Genomic DNA, 14772 nt, shown 5'->3' on the forward strand with positions numbered 1-14772 from the left:
ATCCCGGTGAACTGCGTTTGTTCCATTAATCCATAATACTGGCCCAGAGAAAACAAATCTGAAAGGTATCATTTCTCAAGCAAATCATTTTACAGTATTTACTGAAGCCTTAACTCAGTGTTTCCCAACCCGTGGGTCACTGGAGGCTAAAGTTCTTCCTGCATACTGTTGTGGTCTCTGCTGGAGGGGCAACAGGGCATGTAAGGAACAGGTGAGAACATGCAAGTAACATATGACTTTGACAGAGCTCACAGGATGTGCCCACGATCTCCACCCTGTAAACTCTGCCTTGTAGAAAGTGACCCCCAAAGTGACCTGTCAGAGGGGAAGAGCTGCAAACAATTACCCCTTGTCTTTTGAGCAAGCTCGGCTTACAAGATTTTATTTGCTTCAAGTGTTTTTGCACGGCTGTGCTTTTAGTTGTTAGCTGCCTGACTGGGATGAAAGACAGGATAGGGATCTTCCAAATTAATAAATCAATAACTAGCAGGAACTTCTTTGCATATTAGGTTACAACCCCCTCCCCCGATGTAGCCAATCCTCCAAGAGCTTACAGTAGGCCCTGTAAGAAGAGCCCTGTAAGTTCTTGGAGGACTGGCTACATCAGGGGGCTGTAGCCTAATACGCAAAGGAGATCCTGGTACAAAAAAAGGCCTTGTTAAATGCCATCAACGGAACTTATTCACACTCCAGAAGGCATCCTACAAGCACTTACATCTGGATCTAGCTCCACCATTTCTTCCTCCAACATCTTGATTTCTTCTTCAGTCAGCGCTGCCAGGATCCGGTCTTCATCCAGATCCTGGTATTTCTCTAGTCCTTTTCTGTACGACATTCTGAAGACTCCTTGGTTTTAAAATATCTCTCCCTCTTCGTCTTTTTGAAATAGATACGCTATAAGTAGTGGAGGGAAGGGTAAAAAGGAAAACATGAATTTCACGGTTGGTTGGTTGTAATGCTCAGCATGAGAAAAGAATCAGTGACAAGCATACATATTAACAACCCTACACATTATATTAGATTATATTAAAAATCCCTTTGGCTTAAAAAAATACCAAATTAAAGTGGGCATACAGGAAAAAGCCCTGCATGATGTTATAATTCATGAAATACAAATGATGGCTATGTGATTCCCCCTCTTGCAAGACATGTTATAGACAGGACTTTTTTTTTTGTAGAAAAAGTCCAATGGGAACTAACCTGCATATTAAGCCACATCCCTTGACATCGCCATAGTTTCACCCAGGGTTTTGTAGGAAAAAAACCAGCAGGAACTTATTTGCATATTAGGCCACACCCCCTGACACCAAGCCAGCCAGAACTGTGTTCCTGCTCAAAAAAAGCCCTGGTTACAAAGATAATGCTACTAGGTTGAGTACCCTTTGGATGAGAATGAACTGGAATCTTACAGCATCTTCATAATACTTGCTTTATCTATAAAACTAAGTACTGTTTTGAATGGTGTTTTGTTGTTTCATTAAATTTTAGTGCAACTAAAATATACTGTTTAAGCAAACTTCTCAATTTGAAAGCCCAAAAGGACTGGAATTGAAATACAAAACTTCTTGGCCTTCATATGGAAAAATGTTTGCTTAAATGGAAGTTAAACCAAACAAACACAGCAATAAAAGGACAGGTGATGAGGTCCATGTGCAGATGCAATGTGACCAAAATCAACACCACTGTGTATATAAACAATAAAGAATGTATAAACTTGAAGAGCCTTTTCTTATTTTACAAAGATACCTTATACACAGTACAGAAAATTTTTCAAAGGGGGTGGATTCCATAAAACAAATTTCTAACCAATTTTATCACCATCGCTCCATACAATTTTTATAGAGAAGTTCCTTGTTGAAACTTTATTTTAGAACATAAGTTCATAGTCCTCCTTATCATTGAAGGAAATCCAAAAACCCTTGAATAATGGCTCCAAAGGCTCCAGTCTTTTCCTTATGTGCCTGTCGACCTTATGGGTCATGTTTCACAGAGATGCTTGATCACAAAGCCATTCTGTTTTTATACAAAATGCAACACTGCATATTAGACTTACTAAAATACAACCATACAGAATACAGCATGTACAATTTGGCACACCTGCAAATTCGATCTTTTGACGTCAAAACTCAGACTTTTAACATTCACAAAAGGCACAAACTCATAAATTCTCATTCTCAAACCTCCACCATTTAAAGAGACATACAGGTGTTGCATATTATCTCTTTAAAGGTATCATGCCATCATTCTTAAAACACATTAAACAGCTTGAATTTTTCAAATGCATACAGTACACAAACCTATGACTTATAAGAAACAGGATAAGTCATTATTCACATTGAGACCATTTGGCTGCACAGTTCTCAGGCGGTGTATCCGCCTAGCTTCCATTTGCAATAAGGTCTTCTGTGCATTCCCAACTTTACAAGTTGATTCACGAATTTTTGTATTACGAAGAATTTTAATGAGGCAATGTCATGGCCAGTTTTTTCAGAACTGGTTCACTAAAGGTGCCCCCTCCAAATTTGAACGAACTCTAGAAATGTGTTCCAAAATTCTGGACTTTAGGGTCTTATTGAACAACTTAAGATGCTGAGGACGTTTGTGAATCAAAATTCTTGAAGATTTGTCTTGACCTGGATAGCCCAGGCAAGACTGATCTTGTCAGATTTCAGAAGCTAAGCAGGATCAACTCTGACAAGTACTTGGATGGGAGACCTCCAAGGAATACCAGCAGTCGGGGGGGGACAGAGGTAGGCTTTACTCAGCCACCTCTCTGAATATCTTCCAGACCCCCAGTAAGGGTCAGTCACCAGAGGTCGCCTCGCCATGACTTCCAGGTGCAGCCAGACAGATAAGACAGACACACATGCACACACAAAATAAGGGAGGGAGGGAGGGAGGAAAAGATTCACTCCTGCAGACTTGAGAAGCAAAGCCCACTTCAGACATGCCTCTGAGATCACATCATTCCAACTCAAAAGCAACTCAAAAGTGATCTATTCTCTCTCCAATGGCATGGCTTCACGGAACAATCAGCCATCTGATTGCAGGCCTCCAAGAAGCAATTGGCTGGACCTTGAACAAAACAGACTTTTGGCCTTATACCTATACCATTGACATTGGCAATGTAGGTCAAGAAAATCTTTCTAGAGCTTTCTTTCTCCCTTCTGTATAATACGTTGTTCTTGCTGGATCATCATGCTATAGGGTCAACCTGTCCTTCCAGTTGATCATGAACATTTCCACCTCCAAACCTGCCTTCTTACTAGAGATGCCAGCCTCCAGGTGGGAGCTGGGGGATCCCTTGGAATTCCAGCTCACCTTCAGATTACAGAGATCAGTTTCCCTGGGGAAAAATGGATGCTTTGGAACAGGAATGCAGTTCCAGATGGCTTGGTGCCATGGGTGTGGTCTAATATGCAAATGAGTACCTGCTGGGCTTTTTCTACCAAAAAACCCAGTGTGAAACAATGGTGATGTCAGGGGGTGTGGCCTAATATGCAAATGATCCCTGCTGGGCTTCTACAAAAAACCCAGTGTGAAACAATGGTGGTGCCAGGGGGTGTGGCCTAATATGCAAATGAGCCTGCTGGGCTCTTTCTACCAAAAAAGGTCCTGGGAAAGAACGATTGCTTCCTGAATGGTAAAAGCCATTGGGGCAAAGCTGTTTGAGAAATGGCAAAGCACAAAGCAAATAGCAAAGCACAAGGATGTTATTTTAAAGGATCAAGAGCCCTTAGAAGTAGGGTTGCCAGCCTCCAGGTGGTGGCTGGCTATCTCCCACTATTACAACTGATCTCCAACTGAGCACCAGCTGTGAATTTCTGCAGGTAGGCTGAAACTTTGACTGGTGATTCCCTCATCTATACTATGTGCTGCATATTTATGAGAAATATATGAGGTTTACTGCACCTTGTTCTACATTATATAAAAGTTACTGAAAACTTCAACACCTGAGCCTGTAAAACCTGAGGAAGGCATACAGAAACATAGTCTCATAGTCTTGCAAGCATCACTTATTTGAGGTTTCAACACTCCAACTCTCTGTTGTGTTTGCGTTTTTAATCAATTGTGAATTTTTAGAATGTTTGTGTCTTGATAATAATCATACAGATATTGAAGATGACGATACTGGATTTATACCCCGCTCTTTACTCTGAATCTCAGAGCGGCTTACAATCTCCTTTACTTTCCTCTTCCACAACAGACATCCTGTGAGATGGGTGGGGCTGAGAGAGCTCTCACAGAAGCTGCCCTTTCAAGGACAACTCTGCGAGAGCTATGCCTGGCCCAAGGTCATTCCAGCAGCTGCAAGTGCAGGAGTAGGGAATCAAACCTGGTTCTCCCATGTAACAGTCCACACACGTAACCACTGCACCAAACTGGTTCTTTCAAGTTCTAAGAATCTTTGCTGTGACAGTATTTATACATTGCAATTAGTCTTTTGTTCTACACCTGGAGAAAATAGTCACTTTGGAGGGTGGACTCCATGGTGTTATACCCCACTGAAGTCTGTCCCCTCCCTCCCTCGGCTCCGTCCCCCAAAAATCTCCAGGTATTTCCCAACCTGGAGCTGGTAACCCTACTCAGAAGTAAAACTATAACAGGCTACTCACTGAATATTGGCATCTTCCGAGTTTAATGGAGTTTAATGGGGTTTAATATTGGCATCTTCCAAGTTTAATGGAGAAGGGAAACAAACCAAGCGTGAAGGTTGCTTTAAATTGCCACTGCGCTCCAGACCCACCCCCTCACTCATGGACCTGTCAGCCCCTAGAAGTGCATTTCTTAAGACTGCGTAAAGGTATGATTTATAGGAGACCGGACTGGTACATGAGTGAAGTGAAAACTCCAGCGTTAAGTCAGGGCAATTATTTTTAAACAAGCACAAGTATCCCATAAATCATCTTGCCAGCAGCTGCTGCAAATGCTTCCCCCCTTTCTTCTGGCCGGAGCTGAAGGTGAAGATGAAACAAAGAATGCCCGGAGACGCTGAGGACTTTTAACAAGGGCTAATAGCGGGAACCATGTGATTTTTATCTTACACTTTCTGTCGCCTCTGATCAAAAGGGTTTGCAAGTTTTAAAAACATGGCTAAAACCTCAGGAGAGGGTTGATTGGTTTGCTTTGAACTGCGAGAGCTGGCATGGTACAGAAATGAGAAGTAGCCACTGCAAAGATATTGGCCATGTTTGCAGAGAACTAGGGTTGCCAGGTCTGACTCAAAAAATATCTGGGGACTTTGGGGGTGGAGCCAGGAGATTTTGGGAGTGGAGCTGGGAGAAGGGTGTGACAAGCATGACTGAACTTCAAAGGGAGTTCCAGCCATCACATTTAAAGGGACAGCATGCCTTTTAAATGCCTTTCCTCCATTTTAAATAATGAAGAATAGAGGCACCCTCTTTTGGGGCTCCTAGAATTGGACCCCTTGGTCCAATCCTTTTGAAACTTGGGAGGTTGTTTTGAAGAAAAGCACTGAATGTTATGCTGAAAATTTGGTGCCTCTACCTCAAAAATCAGCCTCCCTAGAGCCTCAGATATCCATGGATCAATTCTCCATTATATCCTATGGGAATCGGTCTCTATAGGGAATAATGGAGTAGCCAGCAGACATTTCCCTCCCCTGCTTTCTGATGACCCTGAAGTGGGGGGAGACTGGGGAATCCCCTGCCCCCAATTGGGAATTGGCAACTCTATGGAGAACCCAAATAAAAACTGAGTAGGAGTACAAATCCAGACTCATGTTCAGTAAAGGGGAACTGAAACACAAGTGAGCAGACTTAAAATACTGCGGTGTATTTCACTGTCGACAAACTGGCAAGTCTGTATAGTGAAGCATGATATAGCCTGCATCGGGGGATTATTATCATTGTTAATAGCATTCTTATAGCGCTTTAAAATGCTCCAAATACCCATTAAGTATTTCACCAATCACTGTGGAAACCCTGTCCAGATGGAAAATATTGGTCTCTATACACAAAACAAGGTGTAGTGGTTAGGGTACTGGACTAGGATCTGAGTGATCCAGATTTGAATCCCCACACTGCCAGGGGGGGCTTGTTGGGTGACCTTGGGCCAGTCACACACTCTAATCGACCTCAAAGGGTTGTTGTGAGGATAAAATGGAGCAGAGAAGAATGATTTAAGCCGTTTTGACCTCCTTGGAAGAAGACTGCAGATTTATACCCCACCCTTCTCTCTGAATCAGAGACTCAGAGTGGCTTACAATCTCCTGTATCTTCTCCCCCCACAGCAGACACCCTGTGAGGTGGGTGGAGCTGAGAGAGCTCTCCCAGAAGCTGCCCTTTTAAGGACAACTCCTGCAAGAGCTATGGCTGACTCAAGGCCATTCCAGTAGGTGCAAGTGGAGGAGTAGGGAATCAAACCCGGTTCTCCCAGATAAGAGCCCACACACTTAACCGCTACACCAAACAAGAAGAGCAGGATAAAACCCTACCTTCCTAATTCACAGTTCATGCTTTTAAAAAGTAATATCAGCACACTAGAGAACTCACATAGGAAAAATGAGAAAAGTAGCCTAGCAAGATATGTTTTATGTTCACATCTATTTTAAGTGTTTCTATCAATCTACAATCTACAAAGTGTTTCTATCAATCTTGCTTTATCTGGTTCGGTTCAAACACTGGCCACAATCCAGCACAGAGTTAAACAGAATCAAATATTCTTAGTGCTTGAGAGGCTTATGGAGTTCTGGCCTCACTGGTGGACCTCCTGGTGGCACCTGGGTTTTGGCCACTGTGTTTTGGACTTGGACGCAGAGTGTTGGCCTTGGATGGACCATTGGCCTGATCCAACATGGCTTCTCTTACGTCCTTAACTGAAAGCAATGTGCTTAGGAATGCTTGGCTCAAAACCCAACGGAAAAGAGATCAGAGATTCCTGACGCTTTAAGAGTTACATAGAAGAGGAAATTTTGACAGACACAATTCGAAGGTGAAAAAAGTGGCCAGCTGCCAGAATTCTTTTGTGTACGTGACTGTTGCCCTCTTCTGAAATTCTCTATTTTTTGCTAAACCATCGCTTGATCTATCATGCACCTTTGTTAGATTTTGCACTAGAGATATTCAAAGTTCTTCATGAAAGAAGGACGTTAAAAGAAGGAACAAATATTCCTCTCTGAACTACCAGAAAAGAATCACTTTTTACTGTAATAAAAGAGAAAAAATTAAAGAAAAAGGTGCATGGGATGAACTGAAATTCAGAGCTCCTCATAGAACCAAAAACATTGATATAGGAACATTATGAAGTAACTGAACTGTTAATCATACATTAGACATGGAAATTGTAATTCAGAGATATCTCCTATTAAAAGGTATCCAAAACAAGTTACAGCTTAGTTCAAGTGAAAGAAATAATAATAATCAGCATTTTTGTTATATTTCAGTTTTCGCAACCACTATCTTGCAATCTTTATGTCTGTTCTTCAGGCTAGGCCAATATTTTTATCCCCATGGCTGAGTGACAGAATGGCTGCCTTGTTACAGAGGCGAGAGTCAAACCAGGGACTTTCCAACTTGTCACTTAAAAGCCACTGCATAGTTTTGAAACAATTCATCTTCTAACGTCATCTTTAGGCGGCCCTGACAGCCTGTTCAGATCCTCAGAGTGTAATTTTACCTCTTCTCACTATTGTCGCAGCCTGAAGACTGAATGTCCACAAAGCTGAGGGGTGTGTGTGTGTGTGTGTGTGTGTGGACTTGTACTTTTCATAGCAGAATACAACATAAATTTATCCTCCTCCCAGTACTAAAACGGCGCCTGTCGGAATCCTTTCTAGACCAGTTGTTTTCAAACTGTGCTGCAAGGCACAGTCGGAAAAGTATCAAGGGTTCCTCAGGGCAGGACCGGCTGGGCCTTGCCACTAAGCAAACTAGGCAATTGCTTAGGGCGCCAGCCTTCTGGGGGCGCTGAATTGGGCATCCCCCATGTGACTTGGTGACATTCAGTGCAGAGGAGGGGGCGCCAGAAGTTTGCCTAGCCTAGGGTGCCTGACAGTCTAGGGCCAGCCCTGCCTCAGGGGAGCTTCCCTGAACAGTTAGTTTGCCTGCCACTTACAGATCTTTCTCTCCACAGGGTAAGGAGGATGCCAGCCTCCAGGTAGGACCTGAGGGTCCCCTGGGATTACAGCTTATCTCCAGACAACAGAGATCAGTCCCCCTGGATGCTTTCGAGGGCGAACTCTGTGGCACTGTACCCCACTGAGGTCTCTGTCCTCCCAAGACTCCATTCCCCAAATCTCCAGGTGTTTCCCAACCTGAATCTGGCAACCCTACCCTCTCATACCCCGCCAGTGGCTGGGGGTTCATGGCAACCCTACCACAGGGTTACTCAGTACCAGGGCTTTTTATGAGCAGGAACGCACAGGAACACAGCTCCAGCAGGCTTGGTGACAGGGGGTGTGGTCTAATATGCAAAGAGATTCCTGCTGGGCTTTTTCTAAAAAAAAAAAAAAGCCTTGTGTGAAACAGTGGTGCCATCAGGGTGTGTGTGGCATAAGATGCAAATGAGTTCCTGCTGGGCTTTTTCCACCAAAAAAAGCCCTGCCCAGTACTATTCATGAAGTGTGATGTCTCAGCTGCTAGTGTGAACACAGTTTGCACCCTAGGATATGCCCCCAAAACCTCAGCATTAGGCCAGGGGTTTCTTGGCAGGTAAGCAGCCATGGGGCCTGACCTGGATGTAGCCCAATCTTGTCAGATTGTGGGAGCTAAGCAGGGTTGACCCTGTTTAGAACTTGAATGGGAAGCCACAACCCATTTGTCTCCTGTCTTGAAAACCCTACGGGGTCCCCAACAAGCTGACTGCAACCTGATGGCACTGCCTACCCCCAAGCAACCATGGGAAAGGGGCAATCTCTTGAAGTGAACGTCTACAAGCAAGCTGTTCCAGACTGGAAGGAACAGGAGCCCGGGACTTGCCTTTGTTTTGAATTAACTGGACCTGCAAAGCAAGTCTTGCCTTTGCTTAAGAATTTCCTACAGGACGGCCAACTTTCAAAAAAAAACAACAACAACGAAAAACCCTCATCTTGCGCCTTTCACAGAAGCCAGATGTGCAGGAATTACAGAGGGAAAACTTTTCCCACTGCTTTGCTCCACACCAGAAAGCGCATCATCTGCTTAGGCACAAAGAATTTTTTAAAAGCAAACTAGCGCATGCCGATTCAGCAGGAAAGACTTCTCCTGGTGCAGAGGAGCAACATCATGGGGAAAGATTTGGCCGCTCAGTTTCTGTGCACAAGACCTGGCGTGAAGGTTGCCAGCTTTCCCACCCCCTCCTGCTCCTGCGCTGCTTAACAGCCAGCTGCAGACATTGGAAGAGGAAGATGAGACCCAAAAGCATTATCTGATCATCTCTCCATTTTAGAGAAATGTGTTGGCTTGCAGTAGAACAGCTAGATTCGAGTCCAGTAGCACTTTTTTTTCTTTGCCACTGAGTTTATTTAATTGGATCTCTAGTCTGCCTTCCCAGGTGACTTATGACCAAGCCTCAGATTCAGCGGGAGCTCACAGGAGCAGAGCTTTCTGAGAGTTCCACCTTCTCCTTCCCACTTTGCCCATTGAATAGTAGGTGCAGCTGCATAACGATCCCTGGATGAGCTCCGCCACCTATTTTTCTACAAAACACCCCTGCTTAGGGTTTTAAGGCTAGAGACATTCAGAGGTGGTTTGCCATTGCCTGCCTCCACGTCACGACCCTGGTATTCCTTGGTGGTGTCTCATCCAAATACTAGACAGGACCGACCCTCCTTAGCTGCTGAGATGGGGTTAGTCTAGGCCAGGGGTGTCAAACTTGCACCCCGGAGGCAAAATCAGGTCCTTGAACGGCTCCTATCAGTGCCCTGAGCAACTGGCTCTTGTCTGCTTCCCTTTCCCTCTCTCTTGCTTCCTTCTGCATCTCAACTTGCTTTGCAAGGCTTGCTCAACTGCACAGAAGCTAAAGAGAAAAACCTCAATTTTTCTCCATTGGTTGAGACTCCTCTCCCTTCTGGTCCCCTAGGAAGGGAGGGAAAGAGCCAAAGCTTCCTTTGCCCAGTTCCCTGGACCCCATGGGAGAAATACAAAGAAAGCACCTTTAAGACCAACAAGTGCTAATGTTTTAAGCATGTTTTATTTTAAGGTAAAAAAACCCTTTAGTCGTGTTTGTCTGTGTCCTTTAAAAAGTTTGTATCTCTGCGACCTAATCTTAAATAGGCACACACATGGCCCGGCCCAACAAGGTCTCATTTATGTCAGATCCGGCCCTCATAACAAATGAGTTTGACACCCCTGGTCTAGGCTAGCCAGATCAGACAGCAACACCTTAGAGACCAACAAAATCTTCAGGGTATAAGCTTTCAGGACTGAAAACTTCAGAGAGCTATGACTCTTGAAAGCTTTTACCCTGAAAATGTTTGTCTCGTAGATCCTAACTGAACTCAAGTCTAGCTATTCTCCACATAAAGGTCCTGTTAAAGGAATAGAAACAAGGCAGTCCTGTCCCCAACCAGTCAGTTGGCAAACCTAGTTGCTGTTTGGAAAACCAGCATGGTGTAGTCATAGTGGTTAAGAGCGAAGGACTCTAATCTGGAGAATTGGGTTTCATTCCCCATACCTTCACATGCAGCCAGCTGGTGTGACCTTGGGCCAGTTCTCTCAGACCTGTTCTCTCAAGAACAGTTCTCTCAAGAACAGTTCTCTCAAGAGCTCTCTCAGCCCCACCTACTTCACAGGGTGTCTGTTGTGGGAAGGGATGGGGATTGTAAACCGCTTGGAGACTTCGAGTGAAGGGTGGGGAGAGTTCGAGTGAAGGGGAATCCGATCTCTTCCTCTTCTGTTTTAACTCTGGTTTTAAATATGTGGCAGTGCTATTCCACCAGCTTCTCTCTCTCCATAGCATGCCCTCCCCCAATGCAGCATGGCAACCCACCTACAAGCCACACTCTATGACTCACTTTTTTGGTGTGCCATAGATTATGTAAGATTTCATAATGTACAGAAAGGGCAAGGGAGAGAACCAGCTTCAGGATCTGACAGAGAGAAGATCTTTGGATCCCACTCCCTGAGCCAAGAATTACCTGCGGTGAAAGCCAGTGATCCCACACCACCACCCCCTTTCCAGACGCACACAAGATAACTTCCTTGCTCTTTGTACTAAACAGGACTGGTATATTAATCAGGGGTAGAATTCTAGCAGGAGCTCCTTTGCATATTAGGCCACACCCCCTGATGTAGCATATTATCTAAGAGGTTACAAGGAAGAGATTTGTAAGCTCTTGGAGGACTGGCCACATCAGGGGTGTGCAGCCTAGTATGCAAAGAAACTCCTGCTAGAATTCCACCCTGAGTTCCAACTTCCAATGCAGCCAGCATGGTGCAGTGGTTAAGAGAGTTGGACTAGAATCTGGGAGACCCAAGTCTGAAACCCTCACTCTGCCATGGAGGCTCACTGGGAACCTTGTGCCAGTCACACACTCTCAGCCTAAACCACTTTGCAGGGTTGTTGTGAGGATTAAAAAAAACCCTGGGAAGAAAAGCAGGGCAGAAATACAATAAAGAAATACATGAAACCAGGGCTTTTTTTGAGCAGGAACACACAGGAACGCAGTTCTGGCTGGCCTGGCATCAGGGGGAGTGGCCTAATATGTAAATTAATTCCTGCTGGGCTTTTTCTACCAAAAAGTCCTGTGTGAAACAATGGTGATGGCAGGACTAGGTGTGGCCTAATATGCAAATAAGTTCATGCTGGGCTTTTTCTACAAAAAAAGCCCTGCATGAAACCACGTGAGAGTCCAGGTTCTCCACCAGGCACACCAACATACTGGATTCTGTGGAATGCGAATCGATTTTTGGGACTGGCCATCAGCCAGAAGCAGCTCAGAGGACACAGACTCAGGGCTGAAATGTGTGATTGGTGGGGGACGGGGCGGAAGGGAAAGTTATTTCCAAGAGCAGAGCTGCTCCAGCCAATACAATCGTTTTATAAAAATGTATCTCTTTGTGTTACCATTGTCTTGCTATTTAGCACACAGACTCGGGCACTGATGATTTAGACAGGCACTTTCCCCCCACAACCACAGACAGGACCTGATAAGGTAAAAGGACCAACGAGGACTACTAACTTTCATCCAGGCTCTGCTCCTCTGCATTTCAGAGGGAATTGAAGGAAGCACATTTTCTTCCCACCCTGACGAAGAAAAGCTTCGCTGCCTTGATTTCTGAGGTGCAGGGCAGCTGTTAGAAAAACAGGCACAAGGGCCAGGGCCAAGCCAAAAGGTTTAGGGGCTGCTAGGTCCCTCCCCTTGCCGCCTCCGGGAAATGGGGGTGGGGTGTAGGGATACCAAATCCAGGTTGGGAAACTCCTAGACTTGGGGAAGGAGCCTGGGGAGGGCAGAGACCCTCAGTAGAATATAACGGCACAGAGCCCACCCTCCAAAGCAGCTGGGGGAACTGATCTCTGTAGTCTGGAGTTGAGCTATAATTCCAGGGATCCCCAGATCCCACCTTGGAAGCTGGCACCAGATACCCCCGCCCGCTGCCAAAAGCGCCACCACCAGCACCCAACCCCCCTCCCTCAGTATAAGTTAGAGACAAGGGGAAAAGGGAGGGATCGCCAGCCCCCCCCCCCCGCGTGCTTCTCACACTCCCCAACTACAGGCAGCCGAGGAGGAAGCGGGCAGCTATTTATAGGCGCGTCGCCACCGCGCTCAGCCGGCCGGTCCCCTTTGGTGACCGCGGAATGCTTTGCCCAGATATGGCTCGGATTACCGCACTCCGCGCGGCGTGGGAACTGCAGCTCCACGCGGGGCCACCCCACGGCCCTTCCCGGTTGCTTACCTGCTGCCGAGGCCGCCGCCGCCCCAGGCTCCGGGCCCTGCTGGGGGTGGGGGAACTGGAAGAAAGACGTACGCCAGTCGCCGCCGAGACGCGCGCCCTGGAGAGGAGCTCCAAAGTTGCGCAGCTGGGAGAAGGAAGGGGGCTTCCCCCCCCCCCGGACCTGTCAGTCATTCGGCCGAGAGGACGGACGGAGGGGAAGGCCGGCCGCCCCCACTGGCTGCTGACAAGAGGCACCGGCAGCCCACCCGGCCCCCCTGGCCTCAGCCAAGCTCTCGCTCGCTCGACGCAGAGGGCGGCGAGACAGGACAGATGGCTGCGAAAAGCGGGTTGAGCGCCAGGCCGAGGGCGCGCGGGAAGCCCTGAGCCTATGTGCGTAAACTGGTGGGGCTGGTTTACACGTATGGGATTAAGTGGCCACCTCAGCCTGCCCTGCCGGCCTCATTGAAGCCCCGGATCCTATTTGCGTTTCATTGGAAAGAAATGGTACCAAACCTAAACTGCTTTCCAACAAAGCATAGGGAGGATAGCACCCACGCAATAAAACCTTGTGTGCTTCTCCCCAGGAAAGTTGAATAGGGTTTACTGCGGCACCCAGCCTCCGTTCAAAAACTGCACGATATGCATTGGTCTCATAATACGGGAACACCACAGATTTACTTTATTCTAAAAATGATTCCATTTAGTCAGGGCTTTTTCGGTACTCATCTGCATATTAGGCCACACGCCTGACATTACCATTGTAGAAAAAGCCTAGCAGGAACTCATTTGCATACTAGGCCACACCCCCTGACACCAAGCCAGCCAGAACTGCATTCCTGCTCAAAAAAAAGGCCCTACATTTAGTACTTTGTATGGTACACGGAACCACCTGAGAGGGGCAGTGCTGTGTGTATTCTAGCTGGAAATGTTACTTAGCAAGGTCTTTGGAGATGCCAGCAGACACAGTCTGCAAGTTTTTGAACTCAGCTTTCTATATGCTGGGTCTAGAAACTTATTGTGGCCCCAATCTTTTGAATTTGTTCTACAACCACAGCATTGCTATATAACAATGCACTTCTGTGCATTATTGTTCACTTTTATGTGCCATGAGAAATGTGCTGCTGCTAGTCTGGAAAATCATTCAGTGTCGCTAGAAACTGAAGCGTAAGGCATAGAAAGATCTGAGAAAGATCATAGTTCTTCGGCATCCCGTAAAAATGAACTGTACAATCCATATTGGGATCATGTTGAAAGATTTACCTCCTTCAACCACACTCAAGTTTTACTAACAGAAATTAGGCACCCCTTAATTTGATTAGAATTTTAACAGATTATTGTCCAGAATTCTGTCAATGAAAGGATTATACTCCTGTTTATTTCCTCTTCCCTCTCTCATTTCTTATCCCTCCCCCCCTTCTCAGTAAAGTAAGTGAGATAGGGATCTTGGTCTGTAAAGCAACAGGCACAAAGCTGGTGCTCAGTTATGTGAACAAAACCAATGATTAGGTAGCAAACAAAGTTCCCTCTTAAGTTGTGGCGTTTTGTGAGCAAAAAGGCTACTTTGTGAGCCACTGGCATAAATCAATTTGCTCTATGGCCATTTTTCCTAAGAAAAAAATGTGTGAGCCAGAGGCTTAAAAATTGTGAGCTAGCTCATACTAACTCAGTTTAGAGGGAACACTGGTAGCAAATATGGCAGTCAGCTGTGTGGAAGATTCAAGAGCTGCTTATTCACTTGTCAAGACCACCCCCACCATACTATATAACAGAAACAACAGCACTGAGATTTGGAAGACCTTGTGTTGTCTGATGAGTCAGCTGGGAGGTGGACTTTATAAGACAACAACTGCAGATTTATACCCTGCCCTTCTCTCTGAATCAGCGACTCAGAGCGGCTTACAATCTCGCCTATATCTTCGCCCCCCACAATAGACACCCTGTGAGGTGGGTGGGGCTG

The 14772-nt window shown here is 45.9% G+C and overlaps 1 protein-coding gene across 1 annotated transcript in view; it reads right to left on the bottom strand.

Annotated features, from left to right (window-relative positions):
• Positions 1-4977, bottom strand: part of TMOD1 (tropomodulin 1) — a 31378-nt gene extending 26401 nt beyond the window's left edge. Inside the window, exons 1-2 of the mRNA XM_060237006.1 lie at positions 4617-4977; positions 716-894 (exon numbers count right to left, since the gene is read on the bottom strand). Coding sequence (XP_060092989.1) covers positions 716-835 — 120 coding nt within the window. The 5' untranslated portion in view covers positions 836-894; positions 4617-4977. The remainder of the gene's footprint in view (positions 1-715; positions 895-4616) is intronic.
• Between the last annotated feature and the right edge of the window lie 9795 nt (positions 4978-14772).

This window comes from Heteronotia binoei, chromosome 4 (genome assembly GCF_032191835.1).
Source record: "Heteronotia binoei isolate CCM8104 ecotype False Entrance Well chromosome 4, APGP_CSIRO_Hbin_v1, whole genome shotgun sequence".
NCBI lineage: Eukaryota > Metazoa > Chordata > Lepidosauria > Squamata > Gekkonidae > Heteronotia > Heteronotia binoei.